Below are 15,945 nucleotides of genomic sequence, written 5' to 3' on the forward strand. Positions count from 1 at the left end.
AAGTGGAACTAAGCACACTTTATTAACGTCTTTACTTTAAATTTTTTTAGGCCTACTTTTAGTTTAAAATTTTAATTAAACTTAATTTACACTCTTTAAATGTAATTGACATGCTTTCTTTACGACATTTTGCATGTTTAACATTAGTTGTTAGATGGATCAATGAATGAAACTGCCCATGTCGCAAAAAGGGATGATATCTCTTTATGATATTTAAACGAATAACTAAATAAATCATTAGAAAGTGATATAGGCTAGGTAGGTATGCAGTAGATATGCATTTTAGGGGCATTAAAAAATTACAGATCTAAAGTTTAGCTAAATTTATTATGTTTATATCTCTAGTAGTTTAGATGAGTGCCCTCTGAATACTGGCTCCAGATCTGAAATTTTATTTCTAGGTATAGGGTTTCTAGTGAGTAGTTCTTCTACACCTCTGTGGCCACTGTGCTCTGCTCTTTCTACACACTAACGTTAGAGTCTATCTATTCTATATTCTAGGTTTTATGGAACTAGATATTCTGTTATACTTCAGTATAAGTTTTACATGAAATTTCTCTACTCTGACTCTAATTTTGTATCACTCAATTAATTACTGTGTTTATATTTACCCTCATCTGTAATGTAATTAACACTCGTCGACGATACATAGAGAGTAATGGACCTTGTCGAGTGCCAGTAGTACGTAGAAATAAAAGTACACCAAGCACACAACAATGTCACCTTTCTGATCAGCTATAGCACTGTGAAGGTTAGAAAGAAAATTGAGGTGAGCAGAGACGCAATACTGGTTTGTACAAGAACATCGCTAATGCTAAAATAATGAAATCATACTGCTTCATTTTGTATAATACTTCCACAGAACTGTGACACATTGATAGATCGTATCAAAGAATATTGCTGAAAGCATCGTTGGACAGCATGGATCAGAATGACCGTAAGACAATTAGGAAGAATCTTCCAAAGTTGGCAAATGACATCGATTTTGATATGGTCAGCATGGGTTTACAAGCCAGATTGATCTTCGAACCACACCATATAGAAAAATTTCAGGTAAACCAAGAATGTGTTTGTGTACTTTTTTTAAGCAAGTGCTACATGAGTACTGCCTTTCATTATAAATGATAATTCAAGTGTCTTGTGATCCTTTAAAAATCAAGTAAAGAAGTGAAGTTGCCAGTAACTCAGCAAGACAATAATGCGCAAACTCATTTTGTGTTTTTGTTATTTGTTTAATTGTGTTGTTTTTAGAGCTCTAGGGAGTAAGAGAAAGATTGTACAAGAAGAAAAGCTGCTTCAATAGGCTTTGAGTGACTACTCTACACCCCGTCAGTAATGCCACTGCGACAAAATTTGGCAGGCGCAACACCCTCGTTGTAATCTAGAAGATTGTGACTTCAAATTTTTTGAAGTTATCAATTTTTGATATTACTGTAAAAGGGGATATTTTCGCGCGACTAATTTTTTGCGCTTGGCTGGGTAAGAAGAGTTTCGAATGTTTTTAATACCGCGGAATCAAGACATCACGCACAGGAACATATCTTGCAAAAATATTCGCGTGCTTTTATTTTCGCAGTAGTTTCTGGTTGCGCGAAATGTGCAAAATTTCAACACCGGGAAAATTTCCACTTTTACAGTAATCAATTAATTACACTAATTAAGCCCAACATCTTAAACTCTGAAAAAGTTTTGAGAGTCTGTATTTTGATATCTTTTTTGACATTATATTCCACAGTTTTACATCATGTAAAAATATCCAGAAGTTGTTAAAATTCTTATATATTTTATTGTCTTTGGAATTTGTCTCTTTTTTTTAAACTTTTGTTTGTTTTTTCTTTTTTTCAATGGAAATTGTCATGGACCACTTTTCTACCATAATTAGCATAAGATTAATCAATCAAAGTAATGAATAATAAGCTTTTTATGAGTTTCATGACAGAGCACTGTTTTCCATCTATAGGAAATTACACAAAATCACAAAATTGTGCATGTTTTGGGAGACATGCTGTTCGAAAAATGGGCGTGGCATAACAGTGAACGTGAACATTGCAAATTTGGTCTCAAAAGTTATGTGAGACTCGAAAGAAAAAGTTTAAGAAGCCTCATGATGAGGTCTTCTCGTGTTACAGAATTATTGCTTGAAATGTAATTGCCACATTCTGCCCCCCTGTGGTAGAAGACTTCAAATACCTCTCTTGGACTCCCACAGGTGTTTGTGCAGGACCTTTGTTGGTTCTACATGGACCACCTACTGGGTGGCATAGATCTGCGAAAATCCTGCGAAAGTCTACATCCAATTTACAATAAATTTTTGGATGGCCAGTGGTCAAGTACTAGACAAGTACAGTATGTACCTAATTAAAGTAATGCTTCAGTCTGAGTCTTTATTTTGCTGATTATGTAATTGATTATGAACATCACACAACTTAAAGGACAAGTCCACCTTCGTATACATAAGGATTGAGAGAATGCAGTAGTAGTAGAACACATCAGTGAAAGTTTGAGGAAAATTGGACAATCCGTTCAAAAGTTACGAATATTTTAAGTATCTGCGCAGTCACTGCTGGAAGAGAAGACTACTACAGTGTATGATGTCACATGTGTACAACTACCGGTATATAAGGAAAATAAAAAGAGAATTTCACAAAGCTTTACTTTTTGAATAAAGTGCACATTTCTTCGACTTGCTACTGACGTATGTTAAGGGTAATATTATTCCCCCTGCCTTCTGAAAGAGAGAAGTCGAGTGTTCTTTTGTTATGCGAGAAAAATGGAAATATGTTGAATTTTCTTTATTATTTCTTTATATCGTTGTACTCTTGTGACATCACAAGCTATAGTAGTCTTTTCATCCAGCCGTGACTGAGCAGAAACTTCAAAAATTCATAACTTTTCAATGGATTGTCCGATTTTGCTCAAACTCTCACTGATGTGTTCTACTAATATTGCTGCATTCACTCAACCCACATGTCTATGAAGGTGAACTTGTCCTTTAACTTTGTACAAGGACCAATTATTGTGTTACAATTAAATATTCAATGTACACTGTATGACATGTATTCATATCTTTGTCATTAGAACCAGTTGCCTATAAGTATTCTAAACACACTGTTTCTAACATGTTATGGGAAATAAGAATTTTATCTGTTTTTTCCAAGTAAAAAGGTTAGCGCATGTTGTGAAAGCTCAAAAGTATTATGTTATATGAAAAGAAAATGAGCATTTGCAATCATTGTTCTACATGGGTTCTGTGTAATGAATTGATATTTCAATGAATGCTAGTTGGATCTGAGGAGTATGACTACTTAACCTGTTGAGAATGAAATAATTTTGCTATAATGCACATTTCCAATCTCATACCTGCCCCTAGTATACTTGGGGCTAGTCTTCAATGGGTTAACATACAGGATTCTTGACATCTTTGTGCCCCCTTTGCAGTCAAAGCCAAGCAAGATGACCAAGAACCAGACCATGTTGATGGACCTGGAGACAAGAGGGCCCAAGGCCTTTAATGCTCTCATAGAGAGCCTTGTAGAGGCAGAGCAGGTATACCTGGCTGAGTTATTGGGCTACTCAGGGCCTGCTGGTGTGGATGCCCAGACCATGCAGCCTGGCCAGTCCGGCGTGGCACAGGCCTCTACCCCACATGATGTGAAACCACAGCCATTTGGTCAACCCACGGCGGCACAACGGCAAGGTGAGCAACTATAACCCGTTTAAAATGTACTGATTTTGCTGTAACAAGCATTTCCTGTAGACACCTGCCCGAGTATTCGCAGGACTCGTCTTCATCAGCAACACAGGTTTACTGCAATGCAGAGGCAATGTGCTGAATCATCAACTTATATTTTTACCCTTCTATGAATTATGAATTATCATAAAGTTAAGGTATCTTTCTCACATAAGGTCATTAGATTAAAGAAATATATGGAACTGTGCTAATGATCTAATGCCATGACACAATGTCAATGTACATGGTAGGATGCTTTGTCAATTCACTGTTAACATGTATTTGACCTTACATCTATTTTAAATACTTGTAATAGTGTAGCTTTTTTTTCTTAAACCTCGTGTCTGACTTAAATAACCAGTGACATGAAATTAATCATTCTGCGTTATATAGTTAGGTTCACATGTATATCAAATGATAAATGCCCAGCCAAGATTTTGATTGTCCACATTTAGAAATGTACTATTGTATAATACCAGTATATACTTGATGGGTGATGGTACTTAATTCAATTTCACAGTGCAAAAGCATAGTATCTGCATTTTAAAAAAAATCCAACGACACAAGAATTCCATGTTAGATTAGATTAGGGTTATGAAATTATGTTCATATTGCCAGTTCATAATCACAACAATAATGCATAACTTGCTTCTTTTTTTTTTTTTACACATGATATGAGATTTGAGGAAAAACTATCTAAATGCATATAATTGTGCATTAAATATATATATACTGTTATGCATCTCCAAGCCTTATCTAGACAGTGGTTTGAGACCACCAAACATTCCCAAAATCTCACTATATTGTAACTATGCAGTGCATGCCTTGCATGCCAAGTGTTAGACAGCAGCTCATACGGCACCACTTAAACTGATGTACAGCTATTTCAATGGCCAGAGGTACTATGTAGCTCTCCCTATTTCACATAGAGTGTTTGCAAACTTGCTGCATTTTCACAGCTCCGGTTTTAGTAAGGGGAACATTTCCCGTGAAATTCTTTTTGTATTTTAATGAGAGGAGAAAAGACAGCTATGGCTTCTGTTCACACTAGCAACGAGACAATGATGCCTGCTGCACATCACATAACAAAAAAAAAAAAAACCTTTCAGTTAAACATTTGATGTGAACCTTCGTGGATAAACTATACCGAGGAATGGAAAGTCAAACTCTGCTCTGTTACACATTGTTCCCAAGACAGTTGTGCATGATATTTTGTCATCTCCTGCAGCAGCTCCTGCCCAGTGGCCAAACCCATCAGCTCCATCTGACCTCAGTGATGTGGAAATGGACATCTCATCTGTATACCCACAATCCATGACAGACAATGATAATGTGAGTACTGTTGTGCCATTATGGACATATGTTTTTGAAATTGTAATCATTTGGGAAGTAGGAAAATAATCAGTCTCCTGGCTTACAACACATCTGCAATATCACCCCAGCAACGTGCTATATTTTTCTTTTGTTTTGGTTTGTTTGATAATGCAATGGGTCCTCTTTGTCATAATGCATGATAATGCCAATTGTTGCCACTTTTCTTACTGTTTGTATTCCTTCTTTAAATGATATTGGCAGTCCCTGTTAGAAGTGGGTGAGGAATAAGGATCATGTGTTGCCAAATCTCCACCTTGTTTTAATTGCACATTTTCTTCCTCCTCCTCTCCCATATGAAGGTATATAAGATGTCTTCCAGACCCCGAGGTATTGCAATTATCATCAACAACAAGAAGTTCAAGACAATGAAGACTCGGCAGGGAACAGATGTGGACGGCCGTAACCTTGAGAATGTCTTCAAACAACTAGGATTCAATACAGTGGTTCATCGGGACCTCAAGGGCAGGGTAGGCTGTGAGACTCTTTTCTAGTCTTTTCTGTCTGTTGTTGATAAGAGGATATCTTGAGCTAATTAATCCTGAATAATCCTGTACTGTACAAAGGTTTCTGATCAGTACATGTATGCTGACATCATCAGAGATGGTAGACTCTTTTCGGACTAAAAGCGGTTTAGCAGATGCGTAAGCAGTGTGTGAATTAAATCATGAAACAAACGTTGGAAGCAATCTCCCAAGGCTGTAAATACATAGGAAAATGAACAGCCCACATAGGTATCTGGAAATATGCAGTAGTGATTCCCAAGATTGACATGAGGGTTGAATCATTCATAACAATGAGTATAGAAGCCAAGAGAGACACACAGGAGAAATGAAAACTAGAAAACATGAGAAAGGCAGCATGGATGAAACAACCCATATGGGCATTAATTTTGACTTCCCCAATCCCTTTTATCTGTGATTTGAACAATTCTATGGAAGTGGACTAAATAGCTCTCTTTGAAGAGTTGCCAATTAGTATGTTTTGATATATTTGGAATTAATGCTATCTAGTGGTATCTTGCTTCTCAAAAATTGAAAAATGTGATTCTAACATTTATTCATTTTTTTTCTGAAAATATATCACACAAATTTTCAGTTTCCCATTTTAGGGCCCTTAATATGGATTGTGTATGTATGTGTGTGTGTGTGTGTGTGTGTGTGTGTGTATTTATTTTTCTGAAAACTTTTGTCATACACAAATGTGCAGGTTTGCATTTTTTGTCCCAGTTTTGATTTCTTGCTGTCAAAATATAGTTGTTTGTTTGTTTGTTTGTTTGTTTGTTTGTTTGGTTTTTTTGCAGTGTATCATTGTGTAATTTGATCTGCAGAAGTGAGCAGGCCAGACATTGACATGAACATGAGCTTATTGTCACAGCACTTCACTTTATTTAGATTGATTTATTTTCTTGCTATTTCTTTACTACAGGATATTCAGCAGCTCATGATACAGTTGTCACGACACAACCATACTACGTTTGACTGCTTCATACTTGCTATCCTCACACATGGTATAGAGGGCGCTGTTTATGGCACCGATGAGCAACTAGTGAAGATCGAGGACTTGGTCAATTACTTCAGCTCAGACCGTTGCCCTACCCTGGCAGGCAAACCCAAGCTCTTCTTTCTACAGGCTTGTCGTGGAGGTAACCAAAATATGCATTATTCACATTACAGAGGCTTCCAAATCATTTAAGGCAAAGAGAAATGGCATGAAATAACTGTATAATGTATAATTGTATAAAGTTGTATGTTTGTAGTTAATAGATGGAGTAACTTGTCTATCTAACAAACTGTACATAGAAGATAAAGCTACAACAGAAGTAAAATACAATGATCATCAAGGAAGCACTGAGCAAATAATATGTACTTTTTATCTCCATCTTTAGCTGATAAATATTCATTTCTGTTGAAGCAGAAATGCATGAAAAACTAAAATGTGTTGTTTTCATCTTCCCTACACCCGCACATAGAGCAGGTAACAATACTGTCACAATTCTGTCTTTGAATGCATTCCATATGCATGACTGTACATGCATAGTCCTTTTCAAACCGATCCATGCAAGATGTACCTCTGTAGTTAGAGTGCTAGTGAGTATCTTTCTACCAATTGTTTTGACCGGAGTGTTTTGAAGGAGCGAGGCATTTCCATAATATACAATAGGTTGTGTGTTGTGTACTTGCAATCAATGTGAAATCATAGTGGGTTCTTCAAAGCCATCAAATTTATTGGATTCAAAATTTGCTGTAAAAGGCATTTATAATTTGCAGATGAAACAAAAACCCGGCTTTAGGGCTTCAAAATAGTTTTAGAATGTGAGTTAGAGATAGAAACAACCAGTGTTAAAATGTTTGTCAGTATAATCAATGTTTAGTATTGTAAGATATTCAAAATGTCAATTGATGATAAAAGTGTTTCAGCAATAAACCATCTACAGGTATGGTTTATTGAGAAAAATAGTGATATCTCGTTATATTTTAGGCTTCATTGCAAAATTTGAATGGGGTAGGATGTTTTGTGATACAACTGACCAAGGCATACGCATTAAATGTGATAATTCAAACAGTTTTTAACCCACTACTCCAATGGTAAGCAGTACCTTTAAAGCAATTATGATATTGGCATGTTTACCTGTTAATGCATAATTATTATAATCATATCTCTTTGTTTTCTTACTCAGATAAATATATATACACACCTGTGAAACATGTTATTCATTGCTACATTTCAAGTGAGCGTGTGAATTGTTCTATCTGCACCTGTGTAGAGAGATTTGATGCAGGGGTTGAGCAGACAGACGGTACCGCCGTGGCTGGATCAGGTGATGGAGCAAGACTGGACAGTATTTCAATGACAGAAGATGAACTGGTGGACAAGATGCTGCGAATGGAGCTGGAATCCACCGATAGTTTTGCCTCAGCGCGATCCAAGATGCCCACCCAAAGCGACATCCTTCTGGCCTATGCAACTGTACCAGGTGGGGAACACTTCCTGTTCAGTCCTTCGAATCTTACCTTTGATTAAGACCTCTAATAAGACTGATCACTTACATAATGATCTTTGATAGGATTGACCTGTCATCAATTTGAAAGTCACACTTTTTGACTCTTTAAAAAAAAGATGAATAAATAAAAAGAAAAATAATGACCAAATGAAAAAACAAAACAAAACACACACACACACACACACACACACAAGGCTTTCAAGGGTTTCACTTTAGGGGGAGGAGCATCGATCTGACCATTGGTAGCACAACGCTCCTCTCCTGCACTCAAAACACTCCTCGGCCCCTGATATTGACTTGGTTATTTACGACACTATTTTGCTAATGGGAAGGACCTCAATATATGGGATGGCATTGATACACTGGATAATTTCAAGTTTGTTGCTAATGCTGGTGCTGTTGTTCTCTCCCAAACTCCTGCTTTGTTAGTATTGGTCAGATTAACGCAAGTGATACTAATTATGAGGCCACGAGTAGAGTGCTCATGTATATTCTCTGTGCTACCATTGCATTAGAATAGATTATGCATGTAAGTGCATCCATGGATATATTCATATGTAAATGTGGATGTCACATGTAGCAGTGCTATCACTATTCATCACGCTTGAAATGACAAAGTTGATAATCCCTTGGGGCTGGTGTTAGCCAATGGTGAAAAAGCATGTAAATTGCCAACAAGAATCAATTGTCGAGCTTGGTTCAGCAGACGACTTGTAACACTGAACCCAACACTAGCTACTGGGACTACATCCTACTTTTGAGGTCAACTGCTGATTTCAAGTTCAGGATTATTGCTGGTGCTGTCGTTGATATAGCACTAACCCTCACAGTAGCACTGAATTTGAAATCGCCCACTGTAAAAGTAGAATTTATGTCCACAAATTTTGTAGCAGACATGCAAAAGGCATATTGTGGGGCATGTTAGGTGGGATGTCAAATGCTATCTCTAGATATTAGACCATTTTTGGGTAATCTTTAACCCATATCTGCCGACCTACGGGATTTCCCGTAGAAGCCGCGAACGCTGCAATCAGTGAAGTGCGAAAAATTCCGTAGTCGAGCTTGTCGCTGAAATGCCATCATTTTTAACTTCATTTTGACGTCACTTTTACGTTTGTAAAATTTGTTTATATATGTATTTGTGTGATATTTTAGTCACAAATTGATATTATTTCTCCTGAAGTGAAATGCACTGATTGGAATGGATGTGGTATCTCATTTCAGATAAGGTTGTAAAGAACAGCCTCTTCACATCAGCCAATGGCATTTTTACATGGAAAATACCCATTTGTCATAAACAGAGCAATTGCATTATTAGCTCACCTGAGCCAAAGGCTCAAGTGAGCTATTGCGATCGCCCTTCGTCCGGCGTCCGTCGTCCGTCGTCCGTCGTCCGTCGTCCGTCGTCCGTCGTCCGTCGTCCGTCGTGCGTCGTGCGTAAACTTTTTACATTTTCATCTTCTTCTTGAAAACCCCAAGACCGATTTTCATCAAACTTGGCAGGTAGCATCCCTAGGGGGTTAGGAACTCAATTTGTTAAAATGGGCACCATGCCCCACCCAGGGGGCCCCCAGGGGGGCCCAAACCCCCCAAAATTAAGGAATCTGTAAAAATCTTCTTCTCTAGAACCAGAAGTGATAGAGCTAAGTTAATACTATGAGTTAGTACATTGATGACTGTAGTTTCAAGTTTGTTCATGGCAGAATCAGGGGTGCCCCCCTTGGGACCCAGGGGAGGGGGGTGGGGAGGGGTTCTAATGGGGCCTAAATTGTACATTTTCATCTTCTTCTTAAGAATCCCATGACCCATTTTCACCAAACTTGGCAGCTAGCATCCTAGGGGGTTAGGAACCCAATTTGTTAAAATGGGCACCATGCCCCACCCAGGGGGCCCCAGGGGCCCAAACCCCCCAAAATTAAGGAATCTGTAAAAATCTTCTTCTCTAGAACCATAAGTGATAGAGCTAAGTTAATACTATGAGTTTGTACATTAATGACTGTAGTTTCAAGTTTGTTCATGGCAGAATCAGGGGTGCCCCCCTTGGGACCCAGGGGAGGGGGGTGAGGAGGGATCCTAATGGGGCCTAAATTGTACATTTTTATCTTCTTGAGAACCCCATGACCCATTTTCACCAAACTTGGCAGGTAGCATCCCTAAGGGGTTAGGATCTCAATTTGTTAAAATGGGCACCATGCCCCACCCAGGGGGCCCCCGGGGGGCCCACACCCCCAAAATGAAGGAATCTTTTAAAATCTTCTCTAGTATCAGAAGTTATAGAGCTAAGATAATACTATGAGTGAGTACATTAATGACTGTAGTTTCAAGTTTGTTCATAGGAGATCCAGGGGTGCCCCTCGGGGAGGGGGGGGGGGTGGTTGGGAAGGTCCAAATGGGGGCCTAAATTGTACATTTTCATCTTCTTCCTGAAAACCTCATGATGGATTTTCGTCAAACTTGGCAAGTAGCATCCCTAGGGGATCAGGATCACAATTTATCAAAATGAGCACCATGCCCCACCCAGAGGGCCCCAGGGGGCCCCAATCCCCCCAAATTAAGGAATCTTTAAAAAAATGGGACCGTATTGTACATTTTCATCTTCTACTTGAGAGTGCCTGGTCAAATTTTGGTAGAGCTGTGAATAATTTAGATTAGTGACTGCGTGAAAGGTGAACTTGCGATACTCAGGTGAGCGCTAGACCCGCGGGTCTCTTGTATTTTTATTTCCCAGTTATTCCTACTTAGAAGATCACAATATGCATGTATCATATATTACTGTAAAGCTCTTGCTTTGAATATTTTGAAAATGATATTCAAATCTACATGTAAAGTAAGAAATATTTTTGATTTAGAATGCAGGGAAATTTATATCATAATAGAGGCAATTTTATGCTCTTTCTTTTGATACATAATTTGTCAACTTTCCTTTATTTTTGTGCCTTTGAAAGAGATGTGAAGTTGACAATGCTTTGAGTGCAAATATTTGTCTGTAGTGGCTCGGTACGAATAGCGTTTAAATAGTATAACGCATTAGGCGGATATGGGTTAAGAGCATATTTTACTACAGTGCACTCCCGTTATAACGAAATGCTCGGGACCGGCCGTTTTCTTTCGTTATAATGAAATTTCATTATAACCAAACAAATACAATATATAACAAAAACAAGGAAACCACGCATATATCATATTCTGTTTGTTGAATACTCATCATACACTTGTACACTGGAAAGCTATATGAAATGGGATGGTGCCTTTTTGATTTTGTTTGGATATTACATTTAAAAGAGAGCATAAAGTTGTTTGTTGTCACACAATAAGTCGTATAGAAAATGATGGTTTAAGATTCCGTTACAGTTCGCTATTCCAAAGATTTGTTTTTCACGAAAGTTCGTTACTCCGAAAGACTCTTTGTTCCGAAGTTTCGCCATTCCCGGGAATCCGAAGGTTTGTTCGTTATTTTGAAGCTTCGCTCTTCCGACGATTCGTTATTCCGAAAGTTTATGATTTAGATATATATTGTTCGTTTTCTGATGGCTCGTTTATCGGAAAATGAAATGAGTTTCGTCATTCCGAAGGTTTGTAAATGAAAAAAATGAGAAAGGTTCACTGTTCCGAAAAGTTTTTTTAATCCGACAATGAAATAAGGTTTGTTATTCCTCCGAAGGTTTGTAAATCAAAAAAAATGAGAAAAGTTAGTTATTTCGAAGGTTCGGTTATCTTAAGACGATTATGAGATTTGCAATTCCCACGTTTTGTTAGTGGACACACCTTTTTCACCTTAGGATTAACGAAACTTTTTTTTAATGTTCCGATTAACAAAAGTTTAGAATTCCTGTCATTTTCTGACTAATGAACCGTCATTATAAGAACCATATCTCATTGTCGGTTTAACGAACTTTGGTAATAGCAATCTGTTTGAATAACGCCAAAATGTTCGTAATAACAAACCCTATTTCGTTTCCGAACCAACGGACATTTAGGTGTACATTGTATAAGAATCTGTGTGTTTTGTGATAAAGTACCTTCGGAACAATAAAACAAACCTTGTTTAATTTCAGATTATTGTATTACAATAATGCAAATTCCCCTCGGAAACTGTGCAGGACACAAGGAGCGAACACGTACACGGTGATGTGAAGCGTTCGCCCATGCAGAGATGCTATAAATGCTTGTTGCGCTTTGTATTTTCGGAAGCGATCCGCATTTCGTTATAACGGAGCACATTTCTTTTGCTTTTCTTTGTCAGTGGTGCTCAGAAAAGAATTCGTTATAACGGAAATTTCGCTATAACCGTGTTCATTGTAAGCGAATTTTGTACCATAGACTTCAATGGCGATAATTTTGGGACCAGAAGTTTTACTTCGTTATAATGAAATTTCGTTATAACCGTGTTCGTTATAACGGGAGTACGCTGTATTTGCATGTATATATGCTTGTTTAGCCTTGCACTCTTATCAAGCTGTGATTGTACACAGACCACATGTCTTCTTAACATGAAAAATATATTAAATATATTTCTATGCTGTGTCATACCCTTGGGGTACTTTCTTGATGACTGAAACAAACGCCTAGATTAATAGCTACTTGGTATTTGATCTTTTGATGGTTCTCTTGCAAGTGGTATGTGAGCAGGTAACTGTCCACATGTTGTAAACCTGTCATTAGAGAACTGATGATGAGTTTATTATTGTTATATATTGATAACTGCTCCTGTTGCATTTGGCTTATGTGTCACGTCTACAGGTTATGTTTCGTGGAGGAACTCAGAGAAGGGAAGCTGGTTTATTCAGGCTCTGACGGAGGTCATGCTTCAGAATGCAAGTCAAGAAGACATGCTGTCAATGATGACCATGGTAAGATGTGTTTCATTCAGGACATGTGTCTGAGAACTGGGAGGTGACTGAGTCCTGGGGGGGGGGGGGGGGGGGCGTTGCACGAAAGTTGTCAGCCCTGACAAGTTGTCAGTCTCTGACAACTTTAGTAAATCCTTAGTTTTGATTGGCTGAGAAGCTCTGGTGTCTGACCGTTACCATGGTGATTGTCAGAAACTGACAACTTGTCAGGGCTGACAACTTTCGTGATACGGTGCCCTGCTTGTCCTCTCCTTGTAATACAGTTTATAAACCCGTTGAGGACGGTTTGATTTTGCTACAATACTCATTTCCCGTAGACACCTGCCCGAGTATATTTGAGACTCGTCCTTAATGGGTAAAATGCAGGGATGGTAGACATTAACCTGCTGAGGACGAGTCCTGAGTATACTCAGGCAAGTGCCCATGGGAAATACGCATTGTAGCAAAATCATTCGGTCCTCAACGGGTTAAGGATTCTCAATGGAAACACAGACTGCTCAGTTCTCACTTGTCAATGCGAGACTGTTAATTGTGTAGAGTTTCACAATGGCTGATCATGATTAAGTGAGTGGATATCCTGTTTATCCTGAAGCAATCTCCATATAGGCTATACACCATGCAGCCTGAGAAAGATGAGGAAGATGTCCTTGCTTAGCACTGAAATTTACTCACACTAGACTGCCCATCACCATCTGCTGTCATGTTTTGACTGTGCTGTATCCTCAGGTCTGCCTCTTTTCCATGCCAGTGATAGAGTCCTCCAACCCTTTCTTGTCCCTCATGCGATTCACTTCTCCCACCAGTAGAGAGTGAGGTTTGAAGAGGCTCACAAGTGTAATGTCAACGATGACTCAAGGCATGCACAAGTTGATACTCTCATCAGAAGTGCGAGCTGTCATTGAGCCATCAAGCCCAAAAAGCCCATTTCTGTGATTTGTAGCTGTAATTTTTATTGTAATTTTTATTCAAATAATTAATTATTGCATTGAGTTATATGTATCATAACTGATGACAATGTACATACAGTGCACTCCTGTTATAGTGAACATGGTTATAACAACATTCCGGTTACAACAAAGTGAAAATTCAGGCCGCAACATTATCCGCTCTTTGTTTTTTATTGTTTGTATGTTCGGTTATAACGAAATTTCTATATAACAAAAGAAAACTGCCGGTCCGGAGGACTTCGTCATAACAGGAGTCCACTGTAATTAAGTACTGATTACTCAGTGTTTTAGTAGTAGCTATGATAAAAAATCATGGGCATACATACCTGGGTGGGATATTTATATGTTCATTTACATTGATGAATGGCAAGATTTCAGTCAGTTGTTCTAGTTTCTGTCACTTGTTACTAGTATTTCGTAAAGTGGCATAAAGACTTCTTTTTCATTTGAGCCCTACTCTAGTCACATACCATTATTGTCCCCGCCGAACGAGTTCGAGCAGGGGACTATGAAACGGGCTCCGTACGTGTGTGTGTCTGTGCGTCCGTCCGTGCGTGCGTGCGTCCGTGCGTGTGTGCGTCCGTGTGTGATCAAAATGTTCAATTTGCTACTTCTCTGTCATTTATGAGCCAATTTTGATTCTGTTTGCTTTATATGATAGCACTACATGGGAGCTTTAAAACTTCTACACAGAATTTCAGTTGTGACCTTTGACCTATATTGTACATTTTGCTACAAAATGCTACTCCTTCGCCATTTCTAACCCGATTTCGATTCCGTTTGCTTTATGTGATGGCACTAGGTGAGGGCTTCAAAACTTCTACACAGAATTTTGACCTTTGACTTCTTTGACCTTTGACCTTGATTTTTGACCTATATTGTACATTTTGCTACAAAAGGCTACTCCTTCGCCATTTCTAACCCGATTTCGATTCTGTTTGCTTTATATGATGGCACTAGTTGAGGGCTTCAAAACTTCTACACAGAATTTTGACCTTTGACTTCTTTGACCTTTGACCTTGATTTTTGACCTATATTGTGCATTTTGCTACAAAATGCTACTCCTTCGCCATTTCTAACCCGATTTCGATTCCGTTTGCTTTAAGTGATAGCACTAGGTGAGGGCTTCAAAACTTCTACACAGAATTTTGACCTTTGTCTTCTTTGACCTTTGACCTTGATTTTTGACCTATATTGTACATTGGCTACAAAATGCTACTCCTTCGCCATTTCTAACCCAATTTCGATTCCATTTGCTTTATGTGATGGCACTAGGTGAGGGCTTCAAAATTTGTACACAGAATTTTGACCTTTGACTTCTTTGACCTTTGACCTTGATTTTTTACCTATATTGCACATTTTGTTACAAAATGCTACTTCCGGCGGGGACATATATTACGCACCACGTAATTTCTACTTTTCCTTGTTTATTTCTGCTGCAGGATTATCAAAAGTGTCCATAATATTAAGTGTATAGCTGCTGGTCTTTAATGGGTAACACATTTTATGCTGATTGATACCCTAGGTCAATGGGAAGGTGGCAAGAGCCTTTGAGTCATCTTCAGGTCGCCACAAACAGATGCCAGCCCCTGTCACCATGCTGACCAAGAAGCTCTACTTCTTTCCAGGGTTCCACAACTGAGTCAGCATTATTAAGACTCATAGACAGCATTCAGAGAATTCTCTTTTAAAGGGATGGTACAGTATTGGTGGAGATGAGAATTGGGCTTTTAAGTTTTTGCGAGATACCAAGAAACATTTATGAAATAGTACAGAGCATACCATTTTAAGAGGAATTCAAAGTGTATTTGATGAAAATCGGATTTGGAATGACTGAAACATCCAAAAAAAAAGTAAAACAAAGCGATCGTAATAAAATGTGGGTCCCACACTTTATTAGAATCGCTCTGTTTTGGATATCTCAGCCATTTCAAAACCAATTTGCATCAAATAAACATTGAATTCCTCATGGAATTACATGCTCTTTCATATTTCATAAGAGGTTTCTCATTATCTCACCGAAAAGTGTTAGAAACCTGAAAT

General features: G+C 38.3%; 1 protein-coding gene across 1 annotated transcript; it reads left to right on the top strand.

Annotated features, from left to right (window-relative positions):
* The first annotated feature begins 921 nt into the window (after positions 1 to 921).
* On the top strand, positions 922 to 15,566 carry LOC139735896 (caspase-3-like). Its single transcript, XM_071646651.1, has 8 exons — positions 922 to 1,053; positions 3,439 to 3,697; positions 4,962 to 5,062; positions 5,404 to 5,571; positions 6,530 to 6,746; positions 7,869 to 8,078; positions 12,846 to 12,955; positions 15,428 to 15,566. Exons 1-8 carry the CDS (start codon positions 922 to 924, stop codon positions 15,542 to 15,544), a joined length of 1,314 nt encoding a protein of 437 aa, XP_071502752.1. The 3' UTR covers positions 15,545 to 15,566.
* The last annotated feature ends 379 nt before the right edge of the window (positions 15,567 to 15,945 follow it).

The sequence above is a fragment of the Diadema antillarum genome, unplaced genomic scaffold (genome assembly GCF_040938485.1).
Source record: "Diadema antillarum isolate AM-2024a unplaced genomic scaffold, OU_Dant_1.0 seq00000604_RagTag, whole genome shotgun sequence".
NCBI classification, from domain to species: Eukaryota; Metazoa; Echinodermata; class Echinoidea; order Diadematoida; family Diadematidae; genus Diadema; species Diadema antillarum.